A 15,759-nucleotide genomic window follows, 5' to 3' on the forward strand; every position below is an offset into this window, starting at 1 on the left:
TTCCGGTGAAACGCGCGCGGCTCAAGCCCCGCCCTGCCTGCGCGGACGGTGGCCGGGAAGGGACAATGGTTTCCATGCCAGCGGCAAACGCACCGCAGCTAGCTCTGGGACTCGGTGGTTGTCAGCCGATCGCTGAGGAGCGGGGAAGCAGCCGAGGGAGCTGGTGCCCCTGGTCGAACGGGAGCCATGCCGCGCCGAGGCCTCGTGGCGGGGCCAGACTTTGACCATTTTCAGCGTCGGTTTTTCACGCCGTCAGAGGTAGAGGAACACAACCAGCCCGAAGACCTCTGGGTGTCTTACCTGGGACACGTGTACAACCTAACGCCGCTTGTGCAGGAGTTCAAAGGTAAGGGACGCTGGCTCGGGGCGGGCTGGCGCCGGCCCTGCGGTGGGTGGCCTTTGACGGCCGCTGCCCCTTTCCAGGGGACCTCCTGCTGAAGCCCATCCTGGAGGTTGCTGGGCAGGACATCAGTCACTGGTTTGATCCGAAGACCCAGGACGTACGTTCTGTTGGAATGTGGGGTCGGTGGGAGCGGCACCCCACCGGAGGGCGGGGGACGGGGGGTGGCGGGGGCGACCTGGAGCCCCAGGTAGTGAATCCTCCCCCCCCCCCTTTCTCTCAAAACCCTCGCTTTTAAAGATTCGCAAGCACGTAGATCCACTGACTGGTTGCTTGAGATACCGCACCCCGCGGGGCCGCTTCGTGCACATCCCGCCTCCGCTGCCCCGTTCTGACTGGGCCAATGATTTCGGGAAGCCCTGGTGGAAGGGGTCAAAATACATGGTGGGGCGACTGTCTGCCAAGACTCGGAGCATCCGTATTATTAACACGCTTACATCGCAGGAACACACGCTGCAGGTGAGATCTGGTGCCTGGGGACAGGCTAGAGGGGACCAGGAATCACTTCCGGGAGCTGTGGTTTTTTTTCCCTTCACACTGACATGATAGAGGGAAGCAGGTGACCCGGCTTCCCAGAGTTGGACGTTCTAGAAGTATGGCCTCCTTCATAGGTCGAGGCCAGCATCTGAGTGATGGTGGTTATGTGCTTGGGCGGCGTTCTGTGCTGCTACAGACTGCGGTTGGCCTCGGTTCTCCTCCATTGCCAAGTGAGGGACAGCGGCTTTGACTCTGTTGAGTCGCCTGTTTGCTAGAAGTGATGCAACTATGTTGTCTTTAGTGTGTGCCGGCCGTCAGTCGCGCCTCTTTACTGTGGGTGCCCGAGCGTGCTGTCTGGGTCACGCTCTGTCGTTCCTTGGGACTGGTTTCACTTCTGGTACTCTTCGCAGTTTCCTTAGGCGTAAGATAGAGCCCCTCTGGCCTCTGGGGAGTATGTGTGTACGTGCAGTACAGAGTTCTAGAAGTGGCTACTTCTGTGTCCTTTAGGTGGGGGCTCTGGAGTCGATGTGGGAAATCCTGCACCGCTATCTCCCCTATAACGCACACGCCGCCAGCTACACGTGGAAATACGAGGGGAAATACCTGAACATGGATCACACCCTGGAGGAGAACGGCGTCCGGGACGAGGAGGAGGAGTTTGACTACCTTAACATGGACGGCAGCCTTCACACGCCTGCGATACTGCTCTACTTCAACGATGACCTCACAGAGCTGTAGGGAAGCCGCTGAGCATATAGACTGCACACGCCCCGAGTTTGCCTCTCTCTGTGCCTTGAGGAAAGTGGGGGGGGGGTTGGTCTGTGGGGCCTGGGCCTGACGCTCTGTTCCCCGCCGGGAGCTAGCCTGTGGGTCTCGTGCCTCATCCTTAGCTCATTTATGATTTGCCCAAAGAATATTAGGAGGGGGTCCTAGGAGGGAGACGATCCCTAAAAGTGGCAGGAGGAGGCCTGGGGTCTCTCAGTCAGGACTGTGAGGAGGAGGCAGGTCCGGGCAGAACGCTGGCAGTAAGGGAAGGACACGCAGGGATTAAGGGGTGGAAGAGCTTTTAGTAAGGGTGACCGTGAGATGCTGGTAAGGAGATCTGCAAAGACAGCATCAGGGATGCCTGTGAGGAGCCACAGCTGGTTGGCTGATGGCCTTCCTGGAGGGATGTAGGAGTTGGCACTCCAGGGAAACCTCATGGCTTCCTGCCTTTTTCTACGCCGTGGGCTGAGCAGTGGTAGTGCTATTTTACAGACATACAGACTGCATTGGGAATCTAAAAAGCTCAGCAGCGCAGAAGCGCACTGGTTACCAACACTGGAGCCGCAGTGCAAACCCAAGCCGGCCAAACTTTGAAATTCAGGCTCTTTTCAGGGTTAGGGACACTCTTAGTAGCTGCACCTAGGGCTAGCGTTTCTGATGCCTGCTCTCAAAGTTTGTGTTTGGAATGTGAGCTTGCCCTGGGCTGATTGCATCATGGGGAACTGTAAGCCTTTTGTGTAGTCAGCACTTGCTGTGTTTGAAGGGAGTTCGTTAGCAGAGCGCTCTTGGCACAGAGGCAGGAGAGGCTGATTTCAGCCAAGCACTGGCTCCTGAGGCTGCTTCCTTGTTGACATCATAGCAAGATTTCTGGTTCTTGGGGGCAGCAGGATATCTCCTGACTCCAGGGGAAACCAGAATGGAGACATGGCCTGTACAAGACACTTTAATGAGGGACCCAAAAGCAGGTACTTTCTTTTTCCAGTAGGCCTTGCCACTTACAGAAGGCAAGGCAGACGCGGTGGCCTCTGTAAGATGGTGCTTCTAAAAGAGGGGGCTTCTTGGGGTCAGAAAAGGGAGCTAAGGGGCAGACAGCTCTCCTGGTGACTGGCTAGATTTGCTTCCTTTTATCCCTAGCAGGGGAGAGGAATTAAAAATAACTGATAAATTGAGGCAGGCATGATGGCTTTAATCCAAGCACTGGGGAGGTAGAGGCAGGCGGGTCTCCCTGAGTTTGAGGCTAGCCTGGTCTCCAAAGTGAGTACAGAACAGACAGAGCTATTACATAGAGATGTCCTGTCTCAAAACAAGACTAACTGGTAGTTGAGCATTCCTGCAGCAGCAGGCAAAACTCAGCCGAGTGCACACTTGCAGCTGCAGCCTCAGGCTCCAGTGCAGGGTGACACGGGAGATACTGGCTGGCTGCACTGTTTCCTGAGGGGAGACCCTGGCTGGCTGCACTGTTTCCTGAGGGGTCACTGTAGGGTATGGGCCAGGGTGGAGCCTGTGGATTGCAGTGTTCCTGCACGCACTGATGCTGAGGACGTTCACCTAGTCCCATGGCAACTAAGAATCCATAGAGTGGCCGGGGATGGGGAGTGGGGGGTGGAGGCAGGCATGATGGCTTTAATCCCAGCACTTGGGAGGCAGAGGCAGGCCTCGAACTCACGGAGTTCTGGACTACAGAGGGAGTTCCAGGGCAGCCAGAGCTATTACACAGAGAAACCTGTCTCGAAAAACAAAACAAAACAAAAGAATCCATAACTTGCTTGGATTGGATCAATCAGTCGTGACGTTTAGTCCTCTCTGTAATGGTCTTATTTCTTCTTCTAGGTCTTAAACTATTTGAGAACCAGAGCCATACTGTCCCTCCCATGGCAGCCCCAGGGCGTGTGCTCCTGGGACCTGCTCTTCCTCTCTCTCTCTTCCAGAGCACCCCACTCATGCGTTCCTCTCCCTGGCACGGGGTCTCAACCCTGGCTGGTCAGGAACTCACAGCGACCCCACCGCCTCCTTCAGAACTTCCTGTGAGAAGCACCTTTCTTCCCCTCGCAGTCTGTCTCATAAAGTAGCATCTTTGTCTCAAATTGCTGGGCAGCTTTCACAGACCTAAACATCTTACTTCCTGCCTCAGACCTTCAGTAGCTTTTTCATGCGTTTGGAATAAAGCCCTAAATTCAAGAAGCCTTGCCTAAATCAGGCCCTGCCTTCCTCACCCATGCCGTCCCTTAGCCGCCTCCTTGTCCCTTGTCCTTCTTGTCCCTTGTGCGTGTCCTGCGGCTCCTCTTGCCTCAGTTAGCACAGAAACTCGTTGGTGCGCTGCACCCTTTTACCTTCCGCCTCAGTTATCCTGTATTCCTTAGGTTTTCCTTCTTTGCCCCCCCCCCCACGGGGTCAGTTTTCTCAACAGTATGTATTGTTCCATGTTCTGGGGTTTTTGTTTTTTGTTTTTTGTTTTCTTTTTGCGAGGGGGCATTCAAGACAGGGCTTCTCTATGTAGCCTTGGCTGTCCTGGACTCACTATGTAGACCAGACTGGCCTTGAACTCACAACGATCCACCTGCCTCTGCCTCCAAGTGCTGGGATCACAGGCGTGTGCCACCCGCCTGGTTCCTGTTCTCATTACCACTGTAAAGCTGTCGGATGGCTGCAGATGGTGGCCGCCTGGCTGCTAGATTGTAAGCTCTCGAGAGCAGAAATCCCCTTCACTCTGTGTTCTCACTGCTGAGCACATCGCTGCTGCTCAATAAATGTGACTACGTGAACTCAGATATCAAGGAATGCATCTGTCTGTAACAACCACGATGTGTCCTGAAGGACAAAGATGGGGGGACGGCTGTGCTGTGCTGTGGGCTCCACCCACAGCTTGCTTGGGTTGCTTTTCTTTGCTTCCACAGAGCCAAGATTCAACATCACCCTGCAGTCTTGGGCTTGAGAGATAATTGGGGGGGTGATCCTCCTGTGGGTTTCCTTACGGCCACCAGGTGGCGCTAATGACTAAAGCGTCAGGCAGCTGTGAAAACAAGTTAGCATTGAAAGTGCTGTGGTGGAAAGAAAAACTGCATGGCCACCGTTCTATTGGCATAAAGTTTATGCCAGATTTTTATTTTTTCCACAAATAAATAGGGAAATTAGTGCACTTCAAGAAGTCACTATGGGGCTGGAGAGATGGCTCAGAGGTTAAGAGCACTGACCTGGATCCCATTTCTAGGACCCACACGGTGGCTCACAACCATGTGCAACTCTAGTGTTCGGGAAGCTGGCGTGGTGTTCAGCACCGTGCGGGGCAGGCAAAACACCTGTACGCACTAAACATAAGAAAGGCCTGGGTGGTGGGCGTGAGATGGGTGTGTGTAGAGCCTGTGGTGCAGCTCAGTGCTCAGGCATGTGCCAGAGTCGTGTGTGGTGTGTGTGTGTGTCAGGAACAAAGGAGGATAGTTTGTTTTGTGATGTGGCTAGATTTAGTCCCCTTTAGCCCTCTAAGGGGAGGAGAGTAAAAAATTTTGCAGCAAGCAAAAATGTTTTCCTTTTTTGCTTTTTATTTTTTTTCCAAGACAGGGTCTCTCTGTGTAGCCCTGGCTGTCCTGGGCTCATTTTGTAGACCAGGCTAGCCTCAAACTCACAGTGACACGCCTGCCTCTGCCTCCCCAGTGCTGGGATTAAAGGCGTGCGCCACCACACCTGGCTTAGCAAAGCAAAAATTAATCAAGGAGACTTCATCTTCCAAGCTGCAGCCTCAGGCTCCAGTGTCAGGTACCGTGACCTCCATGAGACCCTGGGTGAGCTGAAGTGCTGACAGAGGCAGGTTTTGAGACCGTCTCAGGATGTAATCCAGGCTGGTACTTAACCTCACCACCCTCATGTCCCGATGTCCTGAGTGCTGGGACTGCAGGCGTGCACCACCACACCCAGCGTTTCCTGTCTCTATTGTGTCAATAAACACCATGACCAAAAGCAACCTGGAGAGGAAAGGGTTTATTTCAGCTCAGGTCACACTCCATCATGGAGGGAGTCAGGCCAGGAACTCAAGGCAGGAACCTGGAGGCAGGAGCTGATGCCGAGGCCATGGAGGATACTGCTTACTGGCTTTCTCCCTATTGCTGGTTCAGTTTGCTTTTTTATACAACTCAGGACCACTCACCCAGGGGTAGCACCACTCACAGTGGACTGGGGCTTCTAACATCAATTGTTCATTTAAAAATGCCCTGCAGGGGCGCTGGAGAGATGGCTCAGAGGTTAAGAGCACTGGCTGCTCTTCCAAAGGTCCTGCGTTCAATTCCCAGCAACCACATGGTGGCTCACAGCCATCTGTAGTGTGATCTGGCGCCCTCTTCTGGTGAGCGGGTGTACATGCAGGCAGAGCACTGTATAGTAAATCAGTCAATCTTTTTTAAAATGCCCTGCAGATGTGCCTATGGCGTTTCTCAACCGATGCTCCTCTTCCTAGATGATTCCAGTAATTCTAGCTGTGTCAAGATGACAAAGACCAAAACCAGGACACCTGGCTAGTTCTTAAGGTGCTAGAGGTACACTTAAAAAAAAAAAAGCTGAGGTGTGACTGAGGGGAGACCGTTAAGGTGGCAACAGGGGACAAAGCAGACGGGTAAGGAACACGGTGTTAATTCATGTATTAATCCTCGTTACTTGTTCTGTTGCAAGCCTTTCCAGTAGACGCTGGAAAGTTCCAGGACTGCATAGTTGGCACCAGGAGTATCGGACTGAGATCTAGAAAGAAAACAACATGGCTGTTGGTTATAAGTCCCTCTGTGGTGCTGCTTTCGTGTGTGCTATGAGGAGATGGGTAAAAAGGAAAGAGTGGGTGTCCTTGAGCCGGGCGTGGTGGCGCACGCCTTTAATCCCAGCACTAGGGAGGCAGAGGCAGGCGGATCACTGTGAGTTCGAGGCCAGCCTGGTCTACACAGAGAGACCCTATCTCAACCCTCCCCAAAAGAGTGGTTGTCCTCAGTAACCCACAGCAGCTTCAGAGGACCCAATGGGCAGTTTTGTGCACACTGGTTGCGACACACTTCATTGGGCAGAGTAAGCATACGTTATGCTTGCAGCTAAAATACCATTTACTGTATAGAAAAGGGTTCTACCTGACAGGAAGTAACCTGGACATCCTTTTTTTTTTTTAAAGATTTATTTATTTATTATGTATACAGTGCTCTGCCTGCATGTACACCCGCACACCAGAAGAGGGCACAGATCACATTATAGATGGTTGTGAGCCACCATGTGGTTGCTGGGAATTGAACTCAGGACCTTTGGAAGAACAGGTAGTGTTCTTAACCTCTGAGCCATCTCTCCAGCCCCAACCTGGACATCTTGAAAGTTTCCAAACATACATATACATACACACTCATCCGTGTGTGTGTAGTGTGGTGTGTGTGTGTGATGTGTGTGTATGTGGTGTGTGTGTGTGTGGTATGTGTGTATATGTGTGTGGTGTGTGTGTGGTGTGTGTGTATATGTGTGTGGTGTGTGTGTGATGTGTGTATATGTGGTGTGTGTGTGTGGTGTGTGTGTGTATGTGTGTGTGTGTGGTGTGTGTGGTATGTGTGTATGTGTGTATGTGTGTGGTGTGTGTGTGTGTGTGTGTGTGTGTGTGTGTGTGTGAGATCTTAAAGAACTACAGTTTCCATCAGATTCCCTAAAGAGCCCAAACCCCTACCTACAATAGTAGTTTCACTCATACAAAAATAATGGAACTTTAAAAGCCTCAGAGTAACCAACAGGCAGCATCCCTGGCTCCGTCTTAATGGCCCATGTCGACCATAGCACATGCTCTGTGTTGCCGTGGCAGAAATGTCTAACCTTTGGAGTCAGGGAGTGGTCTGAAGTGTTTGACAGCTATCCTCGAATGTTTTGATTGGTTGTGCCTCGTAGCTGAGGGGCGTCTAGCTCATGTAGGCTGGAGGCTTATGTCACCCCAGTCATGACGTCTGGGTAAGGTGGATGCGTCCAGATCTGGAGCTGAGTGTGTGGGGAGCACGCAGCTGCGTGGTTACTAGAACAGCCAGTTTGATGATCAGCAAGCGTATGTGACGAGTGTGAGAAAGCAGTGTTTGAAACCTAAGTGACCTAGCGGTCCTTGTCCTGGAGGTAAGACCTTTGGTGTTCAAAATGCAAATAGATATGCAAACCACTGGCATGGATATTTCAGGCACACAGGAGACACTGTAAAGCAAAGCTGACGTGGGAATCTGTGAGAGGAGACAGCTGAGGTGGCGGATAGAGCAGACAACCCAACAAGATGGGCCTGCTAGCATCATGGCTCCCTTGTGCAGAGCAGCGCCATCTAGTGCCCGCTGAGAGCTATTGCTGACTGGGGACGCAGCTGTCCACTTAAATCATCCCTGTATCCTATATAATTATCTACTGCCTGACACAGAATTATAACAAATAATGCTTGCTTAAAGAATTAACATTATAAGCTGGGCGTGATGGCACACACATTTAATCCTATCACTCAGGAGGCAGAGGCAGGCGGATCGTTGTGAGTTTGAGGCCAGCCTGGACTATAAATCGAGTTGTACTTATTTTATGTCTTAAGTACATTGAGAGCATAATGTGATTAAGTGCCGAGATAAATGCACAAGTAAATTTGTTCTCGTGTATGTGTATATGGTATAACTTTGGTTCCGTCTCAAATGATTGTGCTGGGTGTGGTGGCTCACATCTATAATTCTAGCCCTTTGTGGGGGTGGAGGCCAAAATATCAGCGGTTCAAGCCCCGTTTCAGCTGCACAATAAGTTCAGGGCCAGACTTTGCCTCAAAACAAACAAACAAACAAACAAACAAAACCAAACCCAAGACCAAACTATGTAGTGATCTTTTCTGGGCTGGTGAGATGGCTTAGCAGGTAAAGGCACACGCTGCCAAGACTAAGGACTGTGGTGATTGCCAGGACCCACACGGTAGGGAGAAGCTGGCCCTGCAGGCTGCCCTTGTCCTGCACATGTGCTCTGGTACTCGAGCAAACCCATACCTATACCTAGGCATTATATAAATAAAAATGCAATTTAAAAACCAACAAATGACCTTTTCTACTTATTTACCCCACTAGAGTGTAAGCCCCAATAAAGTAGAATTGTTTTCCTATTTGTTGTAACCCCAAATACCTGAACCAGACACAGAGTGCAAATTAACTTTTTTTGGGGAGGGAGTTATTTGTTTGTGTGTTTGTTGAGACAGGGTTTCTCTGTGTAGTGATACATTTGCATCCAAAAGCAGCAGGAAGAGAGAGTGACACTGGGCCTGGCTAGACTTCTAAAACCTCAAGCCCAGCTCACAGCGACACACTGCCACTTCCTTGGACAAGGCCACACCTCCCAATAGCGCCACTCCGTAAGGGCCTGTGGAACCATTTGCATTCAAACACTGTAGTCACTGTGGCTGTTTCGCAGTGGCGGCACACACTTTCCCCCTGTTTTTGTTTTTTGGTTTTTTTTTTGTTTTGTTTTGTTTTGGTTTGGTTTGGTTTTTCAAGACAAGGTTTCTCTGTGTAGCCTTGGCTGTCCTGGACTCACTTCGTGACCAAGCTGGCCTCAAACACACAGAGATTAAAGGCATGGGGCACCACACCCAGCTTTAAAAAAATATATGTATATATATTTTTCAACGTATATTATTTGAGCATTTCACACATGCATATAAATGCATTTTTTAAAGATTTTTTTTTTACTTTTATGTATGAATGCTCTATCTGCATGTACACCTGCCGGCCAGAAGAGGGCATCAGATCTCATTATAGATGGTTGTGAGCCACCATGTGGTTGCTGGGAATTGAACTCAGGACCTCTGGAAGAGCAGGTGGTGCTCTTAACCTCTGAGCCTTTAGTCCCAGGACTCAGGAGGTATATGCCTGCTGATCTCTTGAGTTCCAGGGCAACCAGAGCTACACAGAGAAACTTTGTCTCGAAAACAAAACATTTAGTAGGAGGTTCAGAGAAGTTTGGGACCCTTTTAAACTTGCTACCCTACTTTTACACAGTCATCAGAATTTTTTTTTACCTTTTTTGTTTGTTTATTTGTTTTTTGAGACAGTTTCTCTGTGTAGCCCTGGCTGTCCTGGACTCATTTTGTAGACCAGGTTGGCCTTGAACTCACAGAGAGCTTCCTGCCTCTGCCTCCTGAGTGCTGGGATTAAAGGTGTGCACCATCATGACCCCCCCCCTTTTTTTTTTTAAATCTCAAATACTTTTACCTGTTGAGTTATCACTATAAAGGCCCTGACCTTGAACTGCTCCTGCTGTCTCTACCTCACAGTGCTGGATTATAAGTATGTGCCATGATACAGGTTTTTATGCTGTGCTCGGGATTTGAACTCAGGGCTTTGGCAATGCCAGGTGAGCACTCTACCCACTGCACTACATCACTGGCCCCAGCATAGCTTCCTGTCCACTGTTCCTCTTCTTAGTGCCTGAGAGAATAGAGACCCTACCTCTCCCTTGCTGTGGAATGCTCAGCACGCAGCCCAGAGCACTCAACAAATGTCTACAAGAATAAGCAAATATGTGCCTGGTGCTACCACAGCCGAGCAAACACAGGGCAACAGTCCTGATCCCCTTCTGTGCAGATCAGGGAAGGCTTTCTGGGGACATGTCATCTCGAGGTGACCCCTGAAGGACAGGGAGGTGCTTGCCTAGGTGTTAGACTAGGGAGAGGGCAAGGGGAAAGGAGAGAGCAAACTCCAGAGGGGAGAGCATACATGTTCACCCTCGTAAGGAAGTGCAGCCAGGGAGGGCCACACCGAAGGCAGGCCAGGCCGGGGAGGCTCCGTGATCAGGCCAGGCTGGGGAGGCTCCGTGATCAGGCCAGGCCGGGGAGGCTCCGTGATCAGGCCAGGCCGGGGAGGCTCCGTGATCAGGCCAGGCTCTGCTTTGCTCTTACAGAGAACTGCTGTAAAATGTAAGCACAACGTAAGCTCTTACCCCTTTACACTGTTCGGAGTTAAGAGCTTAGAGAGGGAAGGGCACTTTCACATTTGCGTTACAATTATTTTTTTACATTTAATTTTTTAGAGTTCTGTTTAGTGCGTGCATGTGTGTGTGTGTGTGTGTGTGTGTGTGTGTGTGTGTGTGTGTGTGTGCAGGTCATCAGACAACTTACAGGATCTGTTCTTTCCTCCACTGTGGGCTTTCTCCTTCCACCCTGTGGGTCCCAGGACTCAAACTCAGACGTGCAGCTTGGGTAGTAGCACTTGTACCTGCTAAGCCATCTACAGGCCCTGCATTTATCTGTGGCGGGCTTGTTGGGTTTTGTGAGAATCTTACTATGTAGCCCTGGCTGGCCTGGAACGCTGTATAGAGACCAGGCTGGATGTAAACTCAGAGACTGGACTGACTGCCTCCTCAGTGCTGGGACTGAGGGTGTGTGCCACCACACCTAGGCAGATACGCACTTTAAAAGATGGCTTGAGGGGTTGGGGAGTTAGCTCAGTGGTACAGCGCTTGCCTGACAAGTGCAAGGCCCTGGGTTTGGTCTTCAGCTCTGGAAAAAAACAAAAACAAAAAACCCCACATAAATAAATAAATAAATAAGTAAATAAAAGATGCTGGACTACAGTGTCATGAGAGAACAGAATGGAGCAGGAGAAAGTGGGGGGCACTGGGGGGCTGAAGCTACCGCAGCCTTCTGGGAGAGATGAAGGCAGCGAGGTCTAGGACAGCGGAGACCAGGGGAGGAGGAGGAGGACTAAAGTCAGAGTAATTTACTTGGCAGATGTCAGCGGTACTGCGAGGAGCCAAGAATAACTCCGAAGGATCTGTCTGGCCTGAGTGGCTGGGAGGGTGGCGAATCCAGTGGCCAGAAGAGGGGGGCTGAAAGAGGAGGTGAGTTAGCGGCCTGTGCTAACTTCACAACATGAAAATATTTGGGACTGGTGATCTGGGTGCCTTGAGCCAGGAATTCCTGGCTGGCAGTAACTGCAGCCAAAGCTAAGGGTGAGGCCACCTGGTGAGAGGAGAGATCTGAGAAGGAACAGTGCCCCAGGGACAGGAGGAAGAAGAGCCAGAGGCCGGGCGTGGTGGCGCACCCCTTTAATCCAGAGGCAGGTGGATCACTGTGAGTTCGAGGCCAGCCTGGTCTACAAAGTGAGTCCAGGACAGCCAAGATAACATAGAGAAACCTGCCTCAAAACAAAACAAAGAGAGAGAGAGAGAGAGAGAGAGAGAGAGAGAGAGAAAAAGCGTGAGACGGAGCTAGGAGGATGGCAGTACGGATGCCAGGAGCTCACATGAGGCAGGAGTGAAACTGTGAAATGTTGGGTAGGGTCCAGTAATAAGAGAGGACATAAGTACCTGTGGATCTAGCAGAGAGCAGGTGTGTGTGGGGGGGGGGGGAGTGTCTTACAGGAGCCAGGCATGGGAGGCAGGGAGGGTCCGGCTGCTTCTCAGAAGGGGAGCGTGTGTTTGACCAGTAGCTGCGTGCAGAGTACTTCCCTTACGTGTCGTTTCTTTGACAGACAGTGAGAGCAGGGACCACAGGTCTAACCCTGAGCGTGGCCTGGAACAGAAGCTCTAACGGCCGCTGAGGTCTGAGCTATAAACAAGCGCCCGTCATTCTGAAGGGCCTTAAAGAAACACTCAGACAGCTTCGTTTTCCTTGTAGCTTTTGGTTTTTCCTGTTTTTGGTTTTTCGAGACAGGGTTTCTCTGTGTAGCCCTGGTTGTCCTGGACTCACTTGATAGAGTTCCAGGCTGGCCTCAGACTCACAGTCATCCTCCTGCCTCTGCCTCCCTGCGAGCTGGAAGTGTAGGTGTGCATCACTGCACCCACCTTCTCTTATAGGGTTTTTTTTTTTAATGGTAATCATTCTTTTTTAACAAATTTCTCTTGGAAATTCCTGAGATTTGGCAATATTTAGTATCCAGGAACATCTGTCATGATTAGAAAGTTAGGAGACCATAGCTGCTACTAACTTTATATTTCCAACCGAATAGTGTTTGTGTCTCTCAGAGAATTACTAAGTTAAACGGAGTTGTCCTATCAGAGTTGAGCTTTTTTATGCAAAGTGAGGCGGAGCAAGGGAACAGACCAGTTCTCAGGAACAAGTGTCTGAAGTTCATCTCGTGCACCTTAGGTTTAGGACACACACACACACACACACACATGTATGTATGTATGTATGTATGTATGTATGTATGTATGTATGTATGTATGTATAACCAAGGTCATGAGTCCTTCACCTTGAAATCGTCTAAAAGGAATCTAAGTGGGAAACAGCTGACTTGTAAATGTGATTATCAGCATAACTAACCGTGACTAGGTGGGCTCTCCTCCAGGCGGTGCGGCTCCCGCCATCCCCAGCACAAGGTGAAGCAGGCGGCCTTGCGGACCCAGGCCTGGCATTGGAGGAAGGAGCTTGCTGGGCGGGAGAGTCGGGGCTAAGCTAGTAAGTGGCAGCGGTCGCCCACCTGTCCGACCCTGGAGCTCTCTCCTCGCCTCATGAATATGGGGTAACTTCATTATCGGCTCTGGGGTGGATTTCGGAGGCTGTACAGTTTTAAAATATAGAATCTTTTTTTTCTTTTCCTGGAAGCCATCTCCTTCTCCGTTTCGTTCCTGCGGTGTTGGTCATGGTTCTCCTGTTCTAGAGTCAACGACCGTCCAACCTCCCCGTGCTCAGGCCCCTGCATTTGGCCATGGGGATGCCTGCTGAACACCTCTAACTGCCTCTGACCTTGGACCAGCTGTTTAACTTCCCTTCGCCTCAGTTTCCTTCTCTGTGAAGTGGAGATTGTGAGGTCACTGTAGGTTATATAGGAAGGAGGAGGCGCCTCCTGTGTGCTGTCCAGGAAAGCTCCTGGACGGAAAGCACAACTCAGCAAGACGAGCCACTGTCACTTCACGTGATCTATACGACTCAATTGCATTTTTCTAGTGATCTATTTATTGTTATGCGTTTCTATGAGGTCTTTTTTTTTAAATTATATTTCTGTTGGTTTGTGTGTGTGTGGGACCATTGCCGCAGCACGTCTGTCGGGTACCGGTTTTCTTCTCCCACAGGGGCCATGAGGCCTGACAGCAAGTGAAAGGCTGGCCTGCGCTCTTTCCTTAATCAAGAGAACAGCTGGGCATGGAGTCGAATGCCTGTAATACTAGTACTCAGGGCAGAAACATGGATTTCTGAGTTCAAGGCCAGCCACGGGGTTTATGTAACAAGACCCTATCTCAAAGGAAGGAAGGGAGGAAGGAAGGAAGGCAAAAAAGAAAAAGAAAAGAAACATTACAGCCAGGTGTGGTAGTGTACACCTGTAGTTCCCAGTTACGTAGGGAGCTGAGGCAGGAGGCTCACTGAACTCTCACACCCTGGGCAACACTGTGAGACCTTACTCTAAGCCAGCAGGCAGCTTCGCTCCTCTCCTCCCCGCCCTTTCTGTTTACTGGCTCCTGTCGCTTTACACTGTTGGAGAATGGATTGTGGAAGCAGCTACCGACCCAACAGCTTCCTGGCCACGGCAGGGACAGGGAGAGGGCGCTGCTAGCAGGCCTGCAGTGTGCTAGGGACAGGGAGAGAGGGCGCTGCTAAGCAGGCCTGCAGTGTGCTGCCTACTCTGAAAGTTGCTATTATGGTCACCTCTGGCCCTTCTAACAATTTTTGTAATTTCATCATTTCCTGGGCAAAAATCTTTTTTCTTTCTTTTTTAATTTTTTACTTTTTGGTTTTTCGAGACAGGGTTTCCCTGTATAGCCTGGACTCACTTTGTAGACCAGGCTGGCCTCAAACTCAAAGTGATCCTCCTGCCTCTGTCTCCCCAGGGCTGGGATTAAAGGCGTGCACCACCACCGCTGACTTTCTTTTCCTTCCAGGCTGGCCTTGAATTTAAAGCCCTCTTGCTACAGTCTCCTGAGAGCAGGCTTTAAGTCTGCATACTTAAACTCTGTCCCTATTTGTCCCTCCTTGCCTCTGGGTGGCTGTGGCCTTTAATTCCTGACTTTCCTGCTTTCACTCCCCAGGCGCAGGGGTCACAGCTGTGTGCAGCTCTGTCTGTCTGTCTGTCTGTCTGTCCTGCTCTCTTCCTGACCTGTTGCCTTCATTCCATCCTCTGGAAGTAGACCACACTTTTTGTTTGTTTTTTGTGATAGACTTTGTAGACCAGGCTGGCCTCAAACTCAAAGCCATCTGCCTGCCTCTGCCTCCTGAGTGCTGGGATTAAAGGCGTGCGCCACCACGTCTGGTTCAGACTTATTTTAAGGGATGGGTTGGAGACTGGTTTTAAAAAGTGGCTGTGACTGAATGGTTAATAAATTACACATAGACCTCGGTTCAGTCCTCAGCACCCACACTGGGTGCCTCACAATTCACTCCGGCTCCAGAGGGGCAACACCTCTGGCCTCTGCAGGCATCTGTATGCATACACATAGTTAAAACTAAATTTAAAATTAAAAAAAAAAATTAGAAAAGCCACCGTGGAGAACTCTGACTCACAAAGGAAGCTGATTAGGAAGGAACTTCCGAGGAGGAACTTTGTCTGCCGGTCAGGGTTCAAACTGCAGCACTTTGCACCTTGGTGGTGAGCAGCCACAGTGACACACAGCCAGCCACTGCAGGAAGGCTGGAGAGCGGCTGACCTGACTGGCCATGCGAATTCCAGCTGGTTGAAAAGGTGGAGCGAAAGTGGGCTGGTTAGGAGGAAATTGGGAGCTGAAGGAAAGGATTATTTCATGGTCCGAGAACAGCGATGTGTAGTCGACGAGAAAGCGAGGGTCAGAGCTGAGACGCACGTGCTGTCCTCTATTTTATATTGCAGAAGTGGCAGGTGCGTGACAGAGGAAGGGCCTCTGGGAGGCATGAGATCAGTGTCTACGTTGTGCAGGTGACACCTGAGGTGACCCACGCTAACGGCAGCGTGGGGTCAGGCGTCAGTCTTCAGCGAGTAAGGGGACTGATCGAGAGGTAAGAACTTGATAATCAGCCGGGCGTGGTGGCACACACCTTTAATCCCAGCACCCGGGAGGCAGAGGCAGGCGGATCGCTGTGAGTTCGAGGCCAGCCTGGTCTACAAAGCAAGTCCAGGACAGCCAGGGCTACACAGAGAAACCCTGTCTTGGAAAAACAAAACAAAAAACCCAAACCAAACCAACAAGAACGAACTTGATAATCAGGAGACTAT

At 50.7% G+C, this 15,759-nt stretch overlaps 1 protein-coding gene and 1 long non-coding RNA gene across 3 annotated transcripts; one reads left to right on the plus strand and one right to left on the minus strand.

Annotated features, from left to right (window-relative positions):
* Window positions 1–41: 41 nt before the first annotated feature.
* On the plus strand, window positions 42–4,404 carry CYB5D1 (cytochrome b5 domain containing 1). The gene is made up of 4 exons (XM_084764702.1): window positions 42–346; window positions 424–500; window positions 641–859; window positions 1,385–4,404. Exons 1-4 carry the CDS (start codon window positions 187–189, stop codon window positions 1,613–1,615), a joined length of 687 nt encoding a protein of 228 aa, XP_084620828.1. The 5' UTR covers window positions 42–186; the 3' UTR covers window positions 1,616–4,404.
* Window positions 4,018–14,113, minus strand: LOC311587647. 2 transcript variants are annotated; one of them, XR_014775929.1, is made up of 3 exons: window positions 12,903–14,113; window positions 11,031–11,135; window positions 4,018–6,364 (listed from the first exon to the last, which is right to left on the minus strand). It is a non-coding gene; the product is annotated as an uncharacterized lncRNA (long non-coding RNA). The 2 variants fall into 2 exon arrangements; XR_014775928.1 differs by lacking the exon at window positions 11,031–11,135.
* Window positions 14,114–15,759: the final 1,646 nt, after the last annotated feature.

Source organism: Acomys minous, assembly GCF_964271855.1.
Source record: "Acomys minous genome assembly, chromosome: 16".
NCBI lineage: Eukaryota > Metazoa > Chordata > Mammalia > Rodentia > Muridae > Acomys > Acomys minous.

What these genes read in the sequence shown, in the direction of transcription:
- CYB5D1 (XM_084764702.1), top strand. Translation starts at nt 187, where the DNA reads ATGCCGCGCCGAGGCCTCGTGGCGGGGCCAGACTTTGACCATTTTCAG. An exon ending in GCTTGTGCAGGAGTTCAAAG is followed by an intron (nt 347 to 423) that starts GTAAGGGACGCT and finishes GCCCCTTTCCAG; the next exon opens with GGGACCTCCTGCTGAAGCCC. An exon ending in CGCAGGAACACACGCTGCAG is followed by an intron (nt 860 to 1,384) that starts GTGAGATCTGGT and finishes TGTGTCCTTTAG; the next exon opens with GTGGGGGCTCTGGAGTCGAT.